Source organism: Schistocerca piceifrons, chromosome 3, assembly GCF_021461385.2.
Source record: "Schistocerca piceifrons isolate TAMUIC-IGC-003096 chromosome 3, iqSchPice1.1, whole genome shotgun sequence".
In the NCBI taxonomy this organism is placed as follows: domain Eukaryota; kingdom Metazoa; phylum Arthropoda; class Insecta; order Orthoptera; family Acrididae; genus Schistocerca; species Schistocerca piceifrons.
The window spans coordinates 889,548,198-889,570,646 of NC_060140.1; the positions used below are offsets into that span (position 1 = coordinate 889,548,198).

Below are 22,449 nucleotides of genomic sequence, written 5' to 3' on the forward strand. Positions count from 1 at the left end.
GCAGCTCCTGCCACTCACCAACAGCACCTTGGATGAGAAGCTTTCGGTTGCGGATCAAGCTTTCAGGATTATTAACAGGTGAGTGCACAGCATGAAGAGTGGGGGTAGCGATCTCAAAAGCACGCCACCCCCCCTTCCCCCTACAGGATTCGGGCGAGCTCACTTCCTCAGCACTCACGCTACGACAGTGGTGACGTCTGCCCGCCATCGCAGGGAACCAGATACAGTCTCCACGACATCCGCCATGACAATCGACGCTGCACTGCAGTGCTCAACAAGAGATACAGCCGACACCAGGAGCTCTACATCACCACCGCCTAACGCAGCCTGGCCGCTGTGTTGGTTCCATGCCAACTTCGGCGACACAGCCAGGAAATGTTGCAGCCCTTGCGCGGCATGAAACACAGCTCACGAGGCGCCGTAGGAGGAGCATCTCGCTCACAGGAAAAAAGACGCCTTACAGCAGCAACAGCATCTAACACGGTAAGCGCCGACAGTTGTCTGTTCGCTCTTGACCGTGTCTCAGGAACTAAATTCCTCGTTGACAGTGGTGCTGATATGAGTGTAATACCCCCAGCTCTCGCACCTACCATGTTAACTTCCTCGCCCGGACTGTTACGCGCAGCTAATGACTCTCATATCGAAGTGTTAGGTACGGCGCCTTTAACGCTGAAACTGTCAAAAGACTCGAAGTTTTCGTGGACTTTTCATGTGGCACAGGTGACTTGTCCGCTCTTAGGCATTGACTTTCTGCGACACCACAAATTATCGCTAGACATTCCGTGAAGTACATTAGTCCACCAACCTTCGCAAAAGACTATCGCCCTTATGGCCACCACGTCTGTATCACCTATTTGGTCAACAAACATTGACATTTCATTAATGCAGACAGAATGTGCTCTTCTTGCGGCATGCTACTACGATGACAAGAAATCAGTGAACTCAAGCAAACGCAGGCCAAGCTCACCTCCCTTATCAAGCGTACTGAACAGACATTACAGAGCACGAAATCTGAACTCGTCTCACTTCGAGTTATTTGCTCTTCACACAAACCGGCGTGTGCTCAAATCATTGACTCATTGCATGAGTATTCGAACGCTAACGACGCACCCCGCACGCGTGGCATGTTATCATTCACAAGCGGCGCATGTCACAAACTCAATACAACTGAGGGCCCTCCAGTCAGACACCGGCCACGACGCCTGAATCCACACGAACTGAAAGCGGCGAAAGCAATCATCTCGGACCTATTAAAAGCAGGCATTGTACACCCATCCTCAAATGACTGCTCGTCACTGATTCACCTCACACCGAAGAAGGATGGTTCCTACAGACTCTGTGGCGACTACAGACATCTCAATGACTGCACAATCATGGACAATTACGCAGTACCGAACATTCAGGGCTTGGCTTCTCAGTTGGCAGGCGCTAAAATTTTCAGTGTGGTAGACTGTGAGAAAGCGTATCACCAAATACCAATGTATGAACAAGATATCCCTAAAACAGTCATCACCACACCCTTCGGCCTCTTCGAATACATTTACATGCCTTACGGATGGAAAAACGCCGCCCAAACCTGGCAGACGTTCTTAGATACAGTGCTACAACCCCTACCTTTCTGCTACGCGTACCTGGACGACATTTTGATCTTTTCTTCCTCTCGGGAGGAACACGAGCTTCACATCTGGGCGCTGTTTGACACATAACAATCCCACGGTGCGATCATCAATAAAGACAAGTGCAAACTGAGACAGGATTCTGTTGTTTTTCTGGGACACACAGTTTCAGCCGATGGTATCCGGCCCACACAAGAGAAAATAGACATTATCAAACAGCTGCCAATACCAGAAACAAACCATGAACTCCGCCGGTTCTTAGGAATGATCAATTTTTTCCGCCGCCACATTCCAAGAACAGCCGAACTACAGGTCCCCCTCACAGACGCACTGCGCAGGCCACAAACGTCAGGCGACAGGCGCATGCCGTGGACAGAGGTCATGCGTGCGTCTTTCAAAAAACTCAAAACCGCACTCACGGAAGCCATCACGCTTACCCATCCACACCCGGATGCAACACTTTCGCTCACCACGGACGCTAGTGAAATATCTATCGGCGCAGTACTTCAACAACACAGAGGAGAGGTGGTGCAAGCTCTTTTCAAAAAAACTTTCTCCCTCTCAGTGCAAATGTTTGACAGAGAGCTCTTAGCTGTCTAAGAAGCCATTAGATATTTCCGTGAAGGTGTCGAAGGACGCCCCCTCACAATCTTTACAGACCACAAACCTCTCACCCAAGCACTCACAAACCCTGCAGCCGACCCACCTCCTAGGAGGTTCTGTTATTTCGACCTCATTTCACAATACACAACTAATGTACAATACGTTCAAGGATCTGACAACATAGCCACTGATTATTTCTCCGGGGTCTCAGGCATATCTTCCTCGATCGACTCTGATGCCCTTGCTCGAGCGCAAACAAATGATGACTCCTTGGTGAGCCTTTTATCTGACAATAGTCACTCTCTGCACCTGGCACGCAAGACGGTCCCCGGCACACGCTCAGAGCTATGGTGTGCCACTTCCACTGGTGTGCCACGCCCCCTCGTCCCCTCCTCTTTGCGTCGCTCGGTGTTTGATGCATTGCACAGTCTCGCCCACCCAAGTATTTGCGCAACTACGCGCATCATCGCCAAGCATTTCATATGGCCTTTGCTTCGCAAAGACTGTCGCGACTGGTGTCGCACTTGTATTTCGTGCCAGCGGTCCAAAGTCGGACGCCACTGCACGCCCCCTCAGGCATCTTCCGTTCTCCTTCTGGCAGACTCCGCCACATCCACGTCAACATTGTCGGCCCCCTTCCCCAGATGGATGGTTACCGATACTTGCTTACTTTTATCGACAGAACAACTAGATGGGTCGAGGCAACCCCTCTAGCTGATATTTCGGCCGAAACAGTCGCCAACGCTGCCCTCTCCACATGGGTCGCACGTTTAGCTGCCCAGAAACCATTACTACAGACCAAGGCCGTCAATTCGAGGCTGTCCTCTTCACAAAAATGTGCGAGCTTTTTGGCGTCGGCTGCATTCGCATGACAGCCTACCACCCCCAATCAAACGGCTTAGTGGAACGATGGCACCGCACATTAAAGACAGTGCTAATGTGCCACGAGGAACGGTGGTTACACGCCCTCTCGTGGGTACTTCTAGGCCTCCGTTCTGTATATAAAAGTGACCTGCAGTGCTCGGTGGCTAAACTGCTCTATGGCGAGCCGTTGACCCTACCAATCGAATTTGTCGAGCCTTCACCGCTCCAAGATACCATCGAATACCCCCGTGCTAATCGAGAACATACGACAGACGATACGAGTGCAGAGAGCATCCGCTCCGAAAGCACACACTCTGCCTAAAACATTCGTGCACCAGCGGTTAGACACATGTGAAGCTGTGATGATTAGGGACCATACAGTGCGCGCCGCCCAGCAACCCCCATACACTGACCCTTACAGAGTACTTAGGCACTCGTCGAATACTTTCGACATCTGTATCAAAGGTAAACTCTCGGCAGTGTCAGTGTCTCAACTCAAGCCAGCGTGGGTCACTGCAGACGGCAACACCTCCAGCGACCCGACACCACCGACCACGACGGATGACAACCTCCACACTGCCGCCTCCTCAATGGACGACAAGCCTGCCATGCCCCCTTCCTCAACGCCGGGAACCCTCACTGGGCAGTGTCCGGGGTCCACAAATGATTCTCTCTTAGTCATCCACGCTCCGCTGACAATGACATCTTCCAACTTTCCATTCTCCACTCCTCACCGATCCCCAATTCCTTAGATCCTTCCCTCATTCAATCTTTCATTGACGCCACGGGGACACTGTACGTGTTGTACCCTGTGTCTCCGTCTATTCCCCCCACACCCTCTGTCACCTCATGAACCGATCGCCGCATACTCCCACTGGTGTGGCACCATGATTACATTTTTCCATCCAAAAGGGCTCGAACCCCGGCCCCGCCCCGCCCAGTTCCCCCTCCAGACGGCACGGCACCTGCACCCTCCCCCCACAAGAACCAAAGCCTCATGCTCCACACTGCTGAGGGGGGGAGGGGGGGGGCCTCTGTGGCAACACTGACGTGCCATAACATCTCTGGCGTGCAAAAATACTCTGGGGGCCAAGGCGGCCATTATGTTCTGTCTATGTGATACTTTCGATGTGTAATGACGTATATCTGAAGTGTGACAATAAATGTGCTCATTGTTTTAACAAGTGGATTAACGGGGTGTTATTTATAACGATAAGGACCCAAAATCCCACAGATAACTCCCGTCAGTGTAGTTGAGAAAAGCTGGTGGTAGAGGAGAGGGTCCAGTTGGCCCGGGTTGTGAAGCAGCCATTGACACCATGCATGTTACGTGCAGCTGCATGTTGTGCCATAGGTTGATCTACCACGGTCTTGACCACAGTTCAGCAGTGGCCATTGATACTGATGGACAGCTATTTGTTAGTAACTCAAATATAAAAAGCTGTGCAATCATTTCAGTAGAGCTTATATATGACATGGCTGCTTTCACAGGTGGGCCAGCCTCTGATGAGGTAGGATAAGAATGTGACAGGACTGGCACGGAAAGTGCTGGGCGGGTGGATTGGGCAGGTCTTGCAACTGCATCTTCCAGAGGAATATGACCCCTGTGGCAAGGGGTTGGGATTGGGGGTGGCATAGGGATAGACTAGGTTGTTGTGGAGGTTGGTTGGGGGATGGAACCCTGCTTTAGGACGGGTGGGAAGGATTTTGGGTAGGATGTCCCTCAGGTAATCAGAGATCTGACAAATGATATGATTTAGTTGTTCCAGTCTGGTGTAGTACTGGGGGCACTTCTTTGTAGCTGATTCTTGGGGGTGGGAGGATTGGAACACAACCTACGTGCAGCTTAGAGAAATAAGTGGTGACACTTTCTGCAGGACCAAACCATCATTTTGCAGGACAATGCTCAAGCACGTACAGTGCAACCTGTTATTGATTTGTTTGATTGATGGGGCTGCTAAGTGCTATATGACCTACTGCACTCCCCTGACTTAAGCCCTCATGAGTTATCTAGATTTCTAAACTGTAGGAAACACTTCGCATTTGCTTCAGAACTGCTACAAATTCGTCAGGCAATAGACAGCGCCGCTCGAACTGTCAACACAAATGGCACTTATAAGAGTATCCTATGACTTCCACATCACAGGCAACAGGCTGTACACAATGCTGGTGACTATTTTGAAGGTCAGTAAAACTTTGAAACACATATTTATTTTGTGTGAGCTGTAAATAAATAGTTGCCACTATTTATTTTCAGGGGCATTTTAGTTATGGATTAAAGAACATTTTATGGAGTTAAAAAATGAGAGGAACTGTATGTAGTTCCAACAGAAAACCCAGCTTTATCTGATCTAAGTGAATCTGAAGACTCTGAATACAAAGTTTTGGCACATTTTAGTGATGATGATCCAGACTATTTTCCAGAATACAGATCTCGATTCCATAAGCTACTGATACGAGAAACCTATTCTGATTCAGGAAGTGAAATTGCAGAAACTGAGCACATAATAGAGTCATCATCACTGAAGTGCTACTCAGCTGAAAAAGAAAATTACAAAGACAGTCACCTACATGTGGGTAACGCAGATCTAACTGTCAGAGCAGATGGTCTCTCTCCCATGTTTTATAATGAATACAATAGACCTGTGAATTATTTCAAAAGCATCTTAAATTCAGAACTAATTAACAAAATGGTGCAAGAAATGAACTTATGCTCTGTGCAATGAACCACCATATCAGTAAACACTAACCAAAGCGAAATGGAACAATTTTTCATTTTTCTGTTATGCATAGGTCTCGTTTCCATCCCTTCATACAGTGACTATTGGTCTCTATCAATGAATTGTGAAAAATTCGCCAATATTTTCAGTTTGAAGACCTTTCAGAAACTCCGTCAATTCCTGCATTTTCGAAACAATAAAAATGCTGTTAACTCTTCTGACAGACTTTTCAAAATAAGATCTGTTCTTGAGTCAACTGTAGAGAACTTCTGTGGACAGCAACAAGAATCAGAATTTTCTGTAGTCGAGATGATGGTTCTGTATAAAGGTACAAGAGCAGCTAACTTGTTATAATACATTCAAAACAAGCCACACAAGTGGCGTTTTAAGATTTTTGTTTCTGCTGGTGTGTCTGGAGTTGTCTACTATTTTCTTCCGTATACTGGCAAGGGAATGATAACTGATCATCCTGATGATGAGAAAGTATTTGGAATCAGAGGACCAGTTGTGATTACACCTTTCAAAAGTATTCCAAGTTATATTTCTCCAATAATATACTTTGAAAATTTCTTTTGCAGCCTTGAACTTATGGTAAAAATATCTAAACTTTGGCTCCATGGGTACTGTGAATAAATAACCATCCTCCAGAAGGAAGTGGAAAATGAAGTCTCATGCTTCTTGACAGAGTGTAGGGGAACAATGAGGGAGACCTGCTCCGCTGTACTAGGCAAGATCTTAATGGAGGTGGTTTGCTGTTGCCTTCCTCTGACCGTAATGGGGATGAATGATGATGATGAAGACGGCACAACACCCAGTCATCTCGGGGCAAGTGAAAATCCCTGACCCTGCTGGGAATCAAACCCAGGACCTTGTGCTCGGGAAGCGAGAGCGCTACCACGAGAACATGAGTGGCGGACATCCTCCAGAAGACTAGAAGAAAATACTGAAACAAAGATGAGGCAGCTATAACTATAGGAAGGACACTCACTTGGCCCTCATGTTGGTAAGACAGGCAGACAATAAAGTTGTGACACTTGCAAGCTCATTTTGTGGTATCCGTCTACTCTCAGCAGTACTGCTTGTATGCTGATAGAGCTCTATACTGTACCGATGAAAACTGGTTGTTGGTACTGGGATTGTTCGGGTTTGTGCTAGACCTGAGTGTTGTAAATATCAAAGAGAATCTCGGGACAAGAAAACCTCACTGAAGTCATTCAGGGCAGACATTGCTGCCAATGGTTTGACATTTGCAGGGAAAAGGATAGTAGGAAGGCCCTCACCACAAAAGAGGAACTGAGTGAGATGGTGAGTTGTTAGCATACTGGATTCGAATTCGGGAGGACAACAGTTCAAACCCACGTCCAGCCATTCTGATTTAGGTTTTCTGTGATTTCCCTAAATTGCTTCAGGCAAATGCCAGGATGGTTCCTTTGAAAGGGCACAGTAGACTTCCTTCCATAATTCGATGGGACCAGTGACCTCACTGTTTGGTCCTCTCCCCCAAATCAACCAACAAAAGAAGAAGAGGAAGCCAACAGTTCCAACTGTAGTACAAGGTGTTCGATATGATAATATGGAGCATTGGCCTGTATATGGTCCCAAATATCATAGTCCATCAGGATATTCTACCGTGCTATGTTCAAAATGCAATTTAGTATTGTGCTTTGTAACAAAGAGGAACTGTTTCAAATATTTCCATTGCAAGGACTAAAAGGGAAAGCAAAATAGTTCTATTATGTAGCAGGAATGTATAAAAGTGTTTATCAATTTAAATCATACACCTAGATTAAACCTTTTGCTTGATATTATGATTGGAAAACACTTTTTTCTACAAAACGTATGTTTGTATAAAATAAGAATAAGTGTGATCTTACAAGCAACATTTCATAATTTTGGTAATTTTTATCAAAAAAATCTAAAACAAACTGAATTGTATTTCTTTAAGCACAAAAATAGAGAGAAGCACTGAAAAAAATTTTGTTCTCTCCATTTACCAAATAGAGGGTTAAGTCACAGAATGGGGCTGGATTTTAGCCAGAGAAAGGGTTACTTTTCTGAACTGGTGCAGGAAGATGGAGCAGTGGTCCATTTTGGCAGGGATGGCATTGGAGAAACAGTAATGATGCAGAAATGGGCAAATGAAGATGTTAGGTGTTTGTGAGGGGAGCTGGGGATAACAAAAAAATACCTACAGACACTCAAAGACATGAACAAATATGTAAAAAACATACAAACTCCATATTGCCACTCAAAATCACAGTTCTATTCCGGTCCGAGCTACTAAAGATGGCGGTCATATATATGTGAGGTGTTCTTGCTTGCGTGCATGTGTTCTTACCTGAAGAAGGTTTTTGCTGAAAGCTATATGTGTAACAGTCCTTTCACTGTCAGTGTGTCACCTTTACGATGGGTAGTAACCTACCCTCTTTCTAATACTATTAAACTTACATTTTTGTGATATTTAACGGTCAGAATGGTTTCCTTCAGATCAAATACTGAATGCAGGACATTTTGAGAACAGAAGATGCTAGGAAAGCAAATGAGCTGTCAATAAAGTCATGCTTTATGAAAACTAAAAAATTAAATAAATTTTGAATAGAATTATTCTAATATTTTGTGAAACGATTTGTCCAAAAGTAAGAAATATAATAAATTAGAGAAATATACATATCTTCATTATCCACCATAGTGGATTATGGATGAACAGAGCCACATATTGTTATTACAATAAATAAATCAGCCTTGGGCTACATTTATTGTGTTACAAGTTTTAGTGTATGATTGACTTCAAGACTTCATGCCTCATTGTCAGATACTTCTTTGTACAGCATCTAATCAACGGTTACATGTTAATTTCACAGTTCACACAGGTTACCATCTGAAATACTGCAATCACACCCCACATTCACAAACACCATGCAAGTGAGTGCGAGAGACAATGCGTACATACACTGATGAGTGAAAACATTATGACCAGCTGCTTAATAGCTTGTTTGTCTGTCTTTAGAATGAAATACATCACTGATTCTGCATATCATGGATCCAACAGTTTGTTGGTAGGTTTGTGGAGCTATGTGGCATTAGATGTCTATGCACAGGTCAAGTAATTCATGTCAATAATGGGCCATTGGTTTGCGTATGCGGTGATGGCATCTGAAAGCAACCCAGATGGCTTCCGTAGGATTTGCGTCAGGCGAATTTGGTCACGGAGACACCAACATGAGTTCACTATTATGCTCTTCAAACCATGGCATCATGGATCTGGCTCTGATACAGGGACAATTATACTGCTGAAAGATGACATTGCCATTGGGAAAGACATCAAGCATGGAGGGATGCAGGTGGCTTGCAGCTGTCAGGCGTGTCTTCAATTACTACCACAGGTCCCATGCAGGCACCGAAGCATGTCTGCCATAGCATAATACTGCTCCCACTAGCCTGCGTCTGTTGTGTGCTGCCCTTCTTGAGCTGCTGTTCACCTCAGTGGCAGTGTTTGTGGAGACGATCATCAACCTAGTGTAGCAAAAATGCGATTCACTTGAAGAGCCAACACAGTTTCATTGATTGATGGTCAAATCCTGATGGTCCCATGCCCATTGCAATCACAACTGATTATGTCATTGGGTCAACATGTGAACACTTAGGGGTGGTCTGCTGTGCAGTTCCATGTTCAACAAGGTACGCTAACAGTGTGCTCCGGAACCCTTGTGCATGCACCAGCATTGTGCTCTTTCAGCAGAGATGCCACAGATCACCATCTATCCTACTTTACAAAGCAGACAAGCTTCTGAACCACTTGGTCTGTGAAGAGTCATGGATGTCCAACGATTTAGCACCTAGTCATAGTTTCACTGTCCTTCTAGCTCTTTCTGTAGTTGCTAGACGCTTTCAACAGTAGCAAGTGAACATTCGACCAGCTTCACCATTTTTGTGATACTCGTTCACAGGCTCTACATAATAATAATCTGCCCTTTGTCAAAGTCATTTATTTCAATGAATTTCCCCCATTTGCAGCCCGTATCTTCACTAGGGTGATCCCTGGTCCATGTATGCTCCACTTTCATACTTTTGTTACCATGTCACATGCACACAGTGCCACCAGGCAGTGTCCAGTGTTGTGGTGAGTAGTGGTCATGATGTGTTGTATCTTTCCCACCAGTGTAGTGTGACTGAATGGTCTTGCAGACAGTATTTCAGTTGACAACCTGTTTGAGTTGGGACATTAACACGTAAGTGACTATTAGACATGTACAAAGGTGCATCTGAGTGTGAGACATGAAGTCTTGAAATTGATTATACAATAAAACTTGTAATAATATAACTGCATCTTGAAATTCTTTTATTAATTCTTATTAGGTTACAGAAACATTTAACACACCTCTCAAACAATTCTCAAAATCATGCACAGCAAAAAATTGCATCAGACATTGGTATAATCTGTTTTATTTCTTACTTTTAGACAATCACTTCACAAAACATTTGGCCATTTTTTCGCAATTTTTTTTTATTCACTTGGATGCCAAAGAACTTCCCACATGGAGCCTCATGCAGTGTATGCCGTTGATACCTATTTCTGGTACTTGTAAGTAATTTTTATTTGCCTGGAATTTCATTATCTGAACTTATGTATGTTTATGAGTTAAACTGTTACCTGTGGACAACTTGTAAGGACATTCCATTATTTTTCTGGATGTGATTGGGTCCTTCCTCAGTATTCTTGGGTCATATCTGAGGTAAATCTTATGTACATCAAGACCACAATACTTCATCCTTGCAAGGATTTTTGTTTCGCTAGTAGAATTTTGTGAGCTGCACATAGCCTATTTAAGATGACAGAAAAACCAATGGGGAAATTTTTCTTTACATCTACGAGAACTGAGTTTATGATATCATACATTGAGTTTTGAATAGTGAAGCCAAACTTAGCTGTTGTTGAAAACTTATTTTCAGAAAGATGGTTCAGTAATCAGTTGTAGGCTACCACTCAATTTTTTTTTTAAATATGGGAAGGAGGAAGATGGCTCTATAATTTGAGATCACTTTTTTATCTCCACCTTTTAAATGGGTGTTACTACTACAGCCTTTCAGGAAAAAACACTCAACTTGGTTACAAAGATAGGTAAGGGCGCCATTTCCAAGTTTGCAAAAGATTTCAGTAATTTGGCTGAAATACCATCATAGTCAGAAGAGATACTGTTTTCTTGTGATAAAATGATTTTTGTGGCTTCTCGGACAGATGATGTACCAAAACTAATGTCTAAGTAACTCTTATGGCTCTGCATTTGAAAGAGCTTTTTGTCCATGTGTTTTTGATTACTATTCTGCTAAATGTGGCGGATGTAATTCAAAATCTGGAGAAAAGGTGTCTAATGTCAATGTTGTTTTGAACCATACAATCTGCTCATGTGTTCTGTTCATTCAGCCTCACTTCATTATCTGCAAGGTATGTGTGTGTCCTTGTAATTATTTTCCCCCATTTTGGTTTACATTGGTGTGCTTAAATGTGTGAGACTGAATGTACAGCATGAGTTTGCATTAATTAAACATTTATTTCTACCTCATAGACATTTAAGATATACATTTTATAATGCATGCTTTTTGCACTCTGTTCAGATTGTTCTTAGGGCACTGGGTTTTGAACCACAGAAGGAAGAACTTAGGAAGATGATTGCTGATGTTGACAAGGAGGGAACAGGTAAGTATTCTAATAATTTTTGTGTACTCTCTATACTAATCAACCAACTTAGTGGCATAGTTAAATTGTCTAAGGCATAACATTCTTTAAGAAAACTCCATTTATTCCCATAAATTATTTTTAAACATCCCAATAACTTTTAAGTAAAACTCAAGAGGTAGATACAAACAGATTTACTTATCCATTCATTCATCTTCTGTGTACCACATCATTAGAAAAGTTGTATTAATATCTGATTACTGTTAAGTAGCTACATATTACCTGTGCTTGCTTACACTAAATTTTAGCTTATCTGAAACCACTATTTTAAAAAAGACTTTGTTTCCAGAGTTATATGGGAATTGTGAATGAGGAGGCTGAATGACAGTAAGCCTCCACATGAGTGTCAATATACCTTGTTTTCTAGTCATTTCGCCAGGTATATGTGGGAGGCAATAACATGCTTCCTGACTCTTGTTGGGACATATGCTCTTGGAGCTGTAACAATAAACTTATCTTTGATGAACAATGCCTTCTTGTAAAGTCTGCTACTAGAGTTTGATGAGCATCTCCCAAACACCCTCAGCTTTGCTAAACAAGCTATCAACAAAATGTGCTGCAATACTTTTTATTGTGTTTATATCTTCCATTAAACACATCAGATAAGATTTCCAGACTGACGATCAGTACTCAAGACTCAATTGGATGAGTTTTGTAAGCCAAAAGACAGAGTTATGGGACAATATGGCCCCAATAGTAGGAATGGCAGAGGAGAGAGACTGACTGAGTTAAGCAATAAATTTCAGCTAGTAATAGCGAATACACTGTTCAAAAATCACAAGAGGAGGATGTATGCTTGGATAAGGCCCATAATTGGATTTCATCATCATCAGATGGTGATTCTGAAATCAGTTGTTGGATTGTAAGGCATATCCAGGAGCAGATATAGGCCACAATTTAGAAATGATGAAGAGTAAACTAAAGTTTGACAGAACTGTCTGGAAGAATCTATTTGAAAAGGAATTTGACTGCACTACAGACTTGTTTTTGCGATCAAGTTTAGATTAGACTGATTTATCGTGTAACCGAAGTTTAACGAGTTCCTTTTAGCACTCATGTGGATGACCTCACACTTTTCATTATTTAAGGTCAACTGCCACTTTTTGCACCATTCAGATATTTTTCTAAATCGTTTCGCAGTTTGTTTTGATCTTCAGATGACTTTATTAGTCGATAAACAACAGTGTCATCTGCAAACAACCGAAGACGGCTACTCAGATTGTCTCCCAAATTGTTTATATAGATAAGGAACAGCAAAGGGCCTATAACACTACCTTGGGGAACGCCAGAAATCACTTTTGTTTTACTCGATGACTTTCCATCAATTACTATGAACTCTCTGACAGGAAATCGCAAATCCAGTCACATAATTGAGATTATATTCCATAAGCACACAATTTCGCTACGAGCCGCTTGTGTGGTACAGTGTCAAAAGCCTCCCAAAAATCCAAGAATACAGAAGAAAGAAAAAGAAAACTGAGGATCAGTTAGATCTGTATCTACATCTACGTACATACACCACAAGCCACCGAATGGTGCATGGCAGCGAGTACCCTGTACCACAACTAGTTGTTTCCTTTCCTGTTCCACTTGCTGATAGAGCGAGGGAAAAATTACTGTCTATACGCCTCCATATGAGACCTAATTTCATGTATCTTATCTTCTTGGTCCCTATGCATCAATAAATCTGTACCAAACTTTGGGTTTGCAGGCCTGGGTAACCAAGAAGGCTTCCTCTGGTACTTGATCATCGGGAGTATGTGGCTGAGGGACTGCGTCAGCTTTCAGACAACACCACATACAAAGTTTGCCAAGGTAATCCCATTCCTGATGTCCAGGCGGGGCTTCAAGGAATCCTCAGAACCTTAGGCCCCCTACAAAACCTTTCACCTGACTCCATCAACCTCCTGACCCCACCGACACCCCGCACCCCTACCTTCTACCTTCTTCCTAAAATTCACAAACCCAATCATCCCGGCCGCCCCATTGTAGCTGGTTACCAAGCCCCCACAGAACGTATCTCTGCCTACGTAGATCAACACCTTCAACCCATTACATGCAGTCTCCCATCCTTCATCAAAGACACCAACCACTTCCTTGAACGCCTGGAATCCTTACCCAATCTGTTACCCCCGGAAACCATCCTTGTAACCATTGATGCCACTTCCTTATACACAAATATTCCGCATGTCCAGGGCCTCGCTGCGATGGAGCACTTCCTTTCACGCCGATCACCTGCCACCCTACCTAAAACCTCTTTCGTCATTACCTTAGCCAGCTTCATCCTGACCCACAACTTCTTCGCTTTTGAAGGCCAGACATACCAACAATTAAAGGGAACAGCCATGGGTACCAGGATGGCCCCCTCGTACGCCAACCTATTCATGGGTCGCTTAGAGGAAGCCTTCTTGGTTACCCAGGCCTGCCAACCCAAAGTTTGGTACAGATTTATTGATGACATCTTCATGATCTGGACTCACAGTGAAGAAGAACTCCAGAATTTCCTCTCCAACCTCAACTGCTTTGGTTCCATCAGATTCACCTGGTCCTACTCTAAATCCCATGCCACTTTCCTTGACGTTCACCTCCATCTGTCCAATGGCCAGCTTCACACGTCCGTCCACATCAAACCCACCAACAAGCAACAGTACCTCCATTATGACAGCTGCCACCCATTCCACATCAAACGGTCCCTTCCCTACAGCCTAGGTCTTCGTGGCAAACGAATCTGCTCCAGTCCGGAATTCCTGAACCATTACACCAACAACCTGAAAACAGCTTTCGCATCCCACAACTACCCTCCCGACCTGGTACAGAAGCAAATAACCAGAGCCACTTCCTCATCCCCTCAAACCCAGAACTTCCCACAGAAGAACCCCAAAGTGCCCCACTTGTGACGGGATACTTTCCGGGACTGGATTAGACTCCGAATGTGGCTCTCCAGCAGGGATACGACTTCCTCTAATCCTGCCCTGAAATGAGATCCATCCTTCACGAAATCCTCCCCACTCCACCAATAGTGTCTTTCCGCCGTCCACCTAACCTTCGTAACCTCTTAGTTCATCCCTATGAAATCCCCAAACCACCTTCCCTACCCTCTGGCTCCTACCCTTGTAAACGCCCCCAGTGTAAAACCTGTCCCATGCACCCTCCCACCACCACCTACTCCAGTCCTGTAACCTGGAAGGTGTACACGATCAAAGGCAGAGCCATGTGTGAAAGCACCCACGTGATTTACCAACTGACCTGCCTGCACTGTGAAGCTTTCTATGTGAGACTGGCCAGCAACAAACTGTCTATTCACATGAATGGACACAGGCAGACAGTGTTTGTTGGTAATGAGGATCACCCTGTGGCTAAACATGCCTTGGTGCACGGCCAGCACATCTTGGCACAGTGTTACACCGTCCGGGTTATCTGGATACTTCCCACTAACACCAACCTGTCAGAACTCCAGAGATGGGAACTTGCCCTTCAGTATATCCTCTCTTCTCGTTACCCGACAGGCCTCAACCTCCGCTAATTTGAAGTTGCCGCCGCTCATACCTCACCTGTCATTCAACAACATCTTTGCCTCTGTACTTCCACCTCGACTGACATCTCTGCCCAAACTCTTTGTCTTTTAAATACGTCTGCTTGTGTCTGTGTATGTGCGGATGGATATGTGCGTGAGTGCGAGTGTATACCTGTCCTTTTTTCCCCCTAAGGTAAGTCTTTCCACTCCCGGAATGGAATGACTCCTTACCCTCTCCCTTAAAGCCCACATCCTTTCGTCTTTCCCTCTCCTTACCTCTTTCCTGATGAAGCAACTGTTGGTTGTGAAAGCTTGAATTTTGTGTGTATGTTTGTGTTTGCTTGTGTATCTATCAACCTGCCAACACTTTCGTTTGGTAAGTCACATCATCTTTGTTTTTAGATCATTTATATACATAGAAAGTAGCAACAGTCCTATCATACCTCCTTGGGGCATTCCTGACAGTACCCCAGTTTCCGATGAACTCTCGCCACCAAGGAAAACATACTGGATTCTATTACTTAAGAAGTCTTAGAACCAGTCACATATGTGGGAGCCTATTCTGCATGCATGTACCTTTGTTAGCAGTCTGCAGTGGGGTACCATGTTGAAAGTTTTTTGGAAATCTACAAATAAGGACTCAGCCTGTTGCCCTTCATCCTTAGTACACAGTATATCATGTGACAAAAGAGCAAGCTGGGTTCTGCACGAGCAATGCTTTCTAAAGGCCTGTTGATTCGTGGTTCATCTCTAGGAAATTTATTATATTTGAACTCAGAATATGCTTTAGGATTCTGTGGCAAACTGATGATAAGGATATTGGTCTGTAATTTTGTGGGTCTGTTCTTTTACCCTTCTTATACACAGGAGTCACCTGTGCTTTTTTCCAGTCGCTTTAGCACTTTGCACTGGTCGAGAGATTCACGATAAATGCAAACTAACTAAGGGACCAGTGACACAGAGTACTGTTTGTAAAACTGAATTTGGATTCCATGCAGACCTGACAACTTATTAGTTTTCAACTTTTTCAGTTGTTTCTCTGTGCCAGGGATGCTTATTGCTATGTCATCCATATGGGACTCTGTGCGACAGTCAGATGATGGCTTGTCTGTATGATTCTCGGGCGTGAACAATTTCTTAAATGTGGGATTTAAAACTTCGGCCTTCATTTTGCTATCTTCTGCTGCCAAACCAGAGTGACTGAATGGAAGCCTTAGACACACTTAAAGATTTTACATAGGACCAGAATTTTGTCAGGTTCTCTGCCAGATCTCTAGCCAAGGTGTGACGGTGGTAGCTGCTGTATGCTTCGCTCACAGATCTTTTCACAGACGCATGAATCTCTACTAATCTTTGCCCATTACCCTTTTTGCATCCTCTTTTGAACCAAGAGTGCAACAGCCTTGCTTCCTCGGTATATTCCAAATTTTGTTATTAAACCTCTGTGGGTCTTTTGCATCCTTAATCCACTTACTAGGCACATATTCATCCAGAGTACGATTTATAATCTGTTTAAACTTTGCCCATAATTACTCTATGGCTATCATTCTGGAACTAAATGACTGCAGTTCATTGTCTAAGGGAGATGCTAACAGCTGATTACCTACTCTTTCTAGCAGAGACTCTCCTAGACCTCTTGTCTGATTTATTACCTTTTGTAATCACCGTTGCCATGATGACATCATGAGCACTAATTCCCAGCATTATACTGATGCCATCGATAAAGTCTGGCCTGTTTGTAGCTGCATGGTCCACGATACTTCCACTGTGTGTTGGCTGCCAAACTAGCTGCTCAAGACAATTTTCAGAAAATGAATTAAAAGTACTTCACAAAATTTTCTGTCTGTACCTCCTGCAATTAATCCATATATGTCCCAATCTACACTTGGTAGGTTAAAGTCACCACCAACTAGTACTGCATGACCTGGGTATTTATGCACAACTGCCCACAGACTTTATAAAAATTGAATGACTCTAGAACTGTCACAGCGGAGTTGGGTGATTAGTGAAAACATTCAACCATTAACTTGACTTCACCTAGACCCGTATGTGGGACCAGATAACTTCAGTGTCTTTTCCATCCTTAATCCACTTACTAGGCACATATTCATCCGGAATACGATTTATAATCTGTTTAAACTTTGCCCATAATTACTCTATGGCTATCATTCTGGAACTAAATGACTGCAGTTCACTGTCTAAGGGAAATGCTAACGCAGCATGTCATTCTCAATGGAGAGAAGTCTTCCAAAGTAAGAGTGATTTCAGGTGTGCCGCAGGGGAGTGTCATAGGACTGTTGCTATTCACAATATACATAAATGACCTTGTAGATGACATCGGAAGTTCACTGAGGCTTTTTGCAGATGATGCTGTGGTGTATCGAGAGGTTGTAACAATGGAAAATTGTACTGAAATGCAGGAGGATCTGCAGCGAATTGATGCATGGTGCAGGGAATGGCAATTGAATCTCAATGTAGACAAGTGTAATAGAAAGATAGATCCCTTATCATTTAGCTACAAAATAGCAGGTCAGCAACTGGAAGCAGTTAATTCCCTAAATTATCTGGGAGTACGCATTAGGAGTGATTTAAAATGGAATGATCATATAAAGTTGATCATCGGTAAAGCAGATGTCAGACTGAGATTCATTGGAAGAATCCTAAGGAAATGCAATCCCGAAAACAAAGGAAGTAGGTTACAGTACGCTTGTTCGCCCACTGCTTGAATACTGCTCAGCAGTGTGGGATCCGTACCCGATAGGGTTGATAGAAGAGATAGAGAAGATCCAACGGAGAGCAGCGCACTTTGTTATAGGATCATATAGTAATCGCGAAAGCGTTACAGAGATGATAGATAAACTCCAGTGGAAGACTCTGCAGGAGAGACGCTCAGTAGCTCGGTACGGGCTTTTGTTAAAGTTTCGAGAACATACCTTCACCGAAGAGTCAAGCAGTATATTGCTCCCTCCTACGTATATCTCGCGAAGAGACCATGAGGATAAAATCAGAGAGATTAGAGCCCACACAGAAGCGTACCGACAATCCTTCTTTCCACGAACAATACGAGACTGGAATAGAAGGGAGAACCGATAGAGGTACTCAGGGTATCCTCTGCCGCACACCATCAGGTGGCTTGCGGAGTATGGATGTAGATGTAGATGTAGTGTCACACTCAGTTTCAACCTCAGCAGAGACAATAGTTTTGTCAACTGCAATGAACACTCTCTGTCCTATGGAGTCTAATCTGACTTTCTGATAAACATTCCAAGACTTACTAAATATCTTGGAGCTGTTTCCTTCAGGTTTTAGCCAGCTCTCAGTCCCAAGAATAATTTGATGTTAAGAACTTTCCTGGAGGGCTGTAAATTCAAGAACTTTGTGATGAATACTTAGACAAAGTACTGACAAAATTTTTACAGTGAAAACTGTCTTTACTCTGAATGCAGTCTCATCTCCCTATGTACTTATTGACTGGAAAATGTTCATGAGAGTACCTCAAACTACTGCCTAGCCTAAAAAAACCCATGTGCACTCCACAAGTACTCTGCTACCTGAGTAGCTGCTTCTTTTGTGTAGTGCATCCCCGACCTATCAAGAGGAGTCCTACAAATCCCCCCCCCCCCCCCCCAACAATACCAGTCCAGAAATTTACAGCCAAGACCATCACAGAGACAACGAAGCCTTTGGTTGAGACCCTCCACTTAGCTCCGAACCAAATGTTGCTGATTAACTCTGAGAACGATGCTGCATATTGTGAGCTCTGCTTGCACTCTGCGTGCGAGGCTAGCCATCTTCACCACCTCTGCAAGTGGCCTGTAAGAACTGAGGATGGCCTCAGAATGTATGCAACAGGTGTCATTGGTGCCGATATGAGCCACAACTTGCAGACGATTGCACCCTGTATGCTCGACAGTCGCAGGCAAGAGCTCCTCCACATCTTGGATGAGGCCTCTCATACTGAGAGTTTATTGGTTTTCTTTACAACCCTGAACACTATCTCCCTAAGGGGCTCCATAATGCACCTAACAGTGGAGGGCTGTAAATTCAAGAACTTTGTGATGAATACTTAGACAAAGTACTGACAAAATTTTTACAGTCAAAACTGTCTTTACTCTGAATGCAGTCTCATCTCCCTATGTACTTATTGACTGGAAAATGTTCATGAGAGTACCTCAAACTACTCAAGCTAGCGAACCCCTGCCCACATGTTCCTGCTTGGAACATGATGAAGGAATCGCCAGCTGCCCACTCACAGGGTGAACAGGCAAGGTCATAGGGCCAGCCTCCACATTGGCCTTCCATCTCAAGCAATGCAAATGTGTTATGATCTGCCACTCACACTGTGGGTCCATCGCATCAGGTACACTAGAAGGTGCCTTGGCATAGAGCCCTTGGGCAAAACAAGCGACGCTTGAGGTCCCCTTGTGACACTCGAAAATGCCACCACTATATTGTGAGACAATATCCTGAAGGCGATTGATCAAAGCCAAAACCATATTCAACTGTGCGTGAACTGCGGCCAGCTCCTCCTGTGTCTACACACAGCAGGCACACATCCTACGTGTCCTAGCAAAACTAACTGAAGAGTAAACAGTAAAAGCTGGCAGAAACCTAGGTAAGCAACTTGTTACTCTATTGAGACGTAACCAAGGGATGCTGATACCTCAATGAACTATGTAGCTGGCTGTTCAGAAGGAATGACAACTTAGCTACAGACTGCCTAAATTTACATTCACAGCTAACAAAAAAGTGAGTCCAAACTTCTTAAATACCAAAACACACTAGCAATTAAACAAATATATACTTTTAAGAAAATGTAGGATGAGCTAAATATGTTACTTGATGCCCTGGAGATGTCACAGGCGATAGCTGGCACCAAACGGAGCGGCTAACTATGCTGATAATGGTCAACAGTCTCAAAACAAACAACTGAATAACTACTGTGCTACTGACTAATTGAATATACACTTACAAAATGAGAGGTTAAACTCTGAGAATCTGAGGCTAGAGATCTATTGAATATTTACTATTTGCAATCATCATGTAATCAAGTAAATAGAGCAACTACACTAGAAAGTAAACTCACTCGAGACAAAATATCGAAAAATATGCAAATTCTTGCAACAAAAATGTATAGCATTACTAAAAACAGCTGAATTATCAGCTACTCTTCACTTTTGCCCAAAAGTAATTACAATAGCAGTAAACTAAATTATGTAAACAAATGGTATACAGCTGATAAGCTGCTGCTGCTGATCTCTGTTCTGCTGAGAGACTCGAGGTCTACTGATCAGTTTGGCATTAGGAAATGTAAAGCCATCAAAGAGACAGTCCAAACATTGTGCTTTATAATGGAATCAAGATTTAAGAAAAATCAAGACTTGTTTACGAGATTTGTCTACCCAAAAAGAGCATTTGACAATGTAAAATGGTGGGAGATGTTTGAAATTTGCAGGAAAATAAGTATAAGCTATTGGGAAGGATGTGTCATTTATAATATTTACAAGAGCCAAGAGGGTTTGAGAATGGAAGATCAAAAATGAAGTGCTTGGGTTTCAAAGGGTGTAAGACAGGAATGTTGTCTTTCACACCTATTGTTCGTTCTACACATCAAAGAAGGAATGCTAGAAAAAATGTTCAGCAGTGGGACTAAAATTCAGGTTGAAAGGATATCAATGATAAAGCTAACTGATGACATTGGTCTCCTCACTGAAAGTTGAGAAGAATTACAGGACAACTGACTGTAGTGAACAGTCTAATGAGTACAGAATATGGCATGACAATAAACCAAAGAAAGATGAGAGTAATTAGGAGTAACAGAAATGAGAGTAATAATAAACTTAATATCAAAATTGAAGACCATGAGATGGACAAAGTAAAGGAATTCTGATAACTTGGAGGGCAAAATGACACATGACAGACAAAGCAAGGAGAACATAAAATCAGACTAGTGTAGGCCAAGGGAGATTGCTTATCAAAAGAATTTTAGTAGCATCAAACTTTGGCCATAATTTCACAAATGAATTTGTGAGAATGTACATTTGGAATACACTATATGGAAGTGAATCACAGATTATAGGAAAACAATAAACAAGAATCCAAGCATTTGAGATGTGTTGCTGTAGAAGGATGCTGAAAATTAGGAGGACTGATAAAACAAGAAATGAGGTAGTTTTTCATAGAAGTGGCAAGGAGAGGAATATGTGGAAAACATTGACAAAGAGGAGGAACTAGATGACAGGAAGTCTGCTTAGACATCAAGGAATAAGCTACATGCTATTTCAGGGAACTGTAGGGGTAAAAACTGTAAGAGAAGACAGACTTTGGAATACATGCAACAAATAACAGGACATTTGGGGTGCTAGTGCTACTCTGAGGTTAAGAGGTTGGCACAGGGGAGGAATCTGTGGCAGGCCTCATCAAACCAGAGGACTAACAATGAAAAGCCACTTTTTCATTGGTGACTTACTTAACTGACATTGTGGGAGCTCCATCTGGGATCCTTCCACTCGGCTCCAAACCAGAGGATTATGATCTCTTCTGACTATGATGATGAAAATAGTGTGCTGTGCTTCCAAGCCACATGCAAGTGTATCTTTGTTCACCATTTCAGCCAACGATCTAAAGCAGGCTTTTCCAATGCTGCCCCATAGGCAGAAATGCCCCTCAGCTCACCCGCGTGCAGGTGCAGGAAGTATTGGCTAGCCACCAGGTAGCCCATGTTCTGTGCATGCTTGAGCCACTTGGCCACCCCTGCTTGCAGGCACTCATCCACTGCACTAGGATCTCCTCAGCAGTTTGCTCAACCCCATCCACTTAGGCAGTCAAACTGGAGCAGCCTGTAATCCAGACAGCTACAACTTGCAGCCGATTGTATCCAGTGTTTTCAATAGCTGCCAGCAGAGCATCTTACCATCTCTGATTAGACCTTATGGCAGTCTTATAGGGTGCACTCTGGCCTTCTGTTCCAACCTGCCTGCCATTTGCCTACGGGCTCCATTATTCACATAACGTGGGAGCTCTAAATGATCACCATACCCGTCTTCTGTTCTTGTCTGGACTTCTCAAGAAAATGGGTCATTGACCTAACTGTGTGCCTCTCATCCTTGGGGGAGGATGAATGGGTAAGATCATGTGCATCAGAAGGCAAAGTGACACTGAGATTTCCAAGGGACTCCAGAGATGCCACAGCTTTTGTCAGAGGCACTCCAATGATATTGCTGCCTGGAGCAGCAGTCTGAATCCTGTTGACTGTGAACAACACAGGTTCTGTTTCTGGACAGAGGGCAGTTCTCTTATGCTTGCACTGAATAAGCACAGTTCTCGTATATTTCCTTCTATGCAAAATTATGTAATATCATGAGAGCATGTACTGAACGAATCTTTCGGAGACTAAGA

The 22,449-nt window shown here is 43.5% G+C and overlaps 1 protein-coding gene across 1 annotated transcript in view; it reads left to right on the forward strand.

Annotated features, from left to right (window-relative positions):
* Nucleotides 1-22,449, forward strand: part of LOC124789160 (caltractin-like) — a 191,309-nt gene that overhangs the window by 143,156 nt on the left and 25,704 nt on the right. Inside the window, exon 4 of the mRNA XM_047256455.1 lies at nt 11,417-11,498. Within this exon, the coding sequence (XP_047112411.1) occupies nt 11,417-11,498 (82 nt within the window). The remainder of the gene's footprint in view (nt 1-11,416; nt 11,499-22,449) is intronic.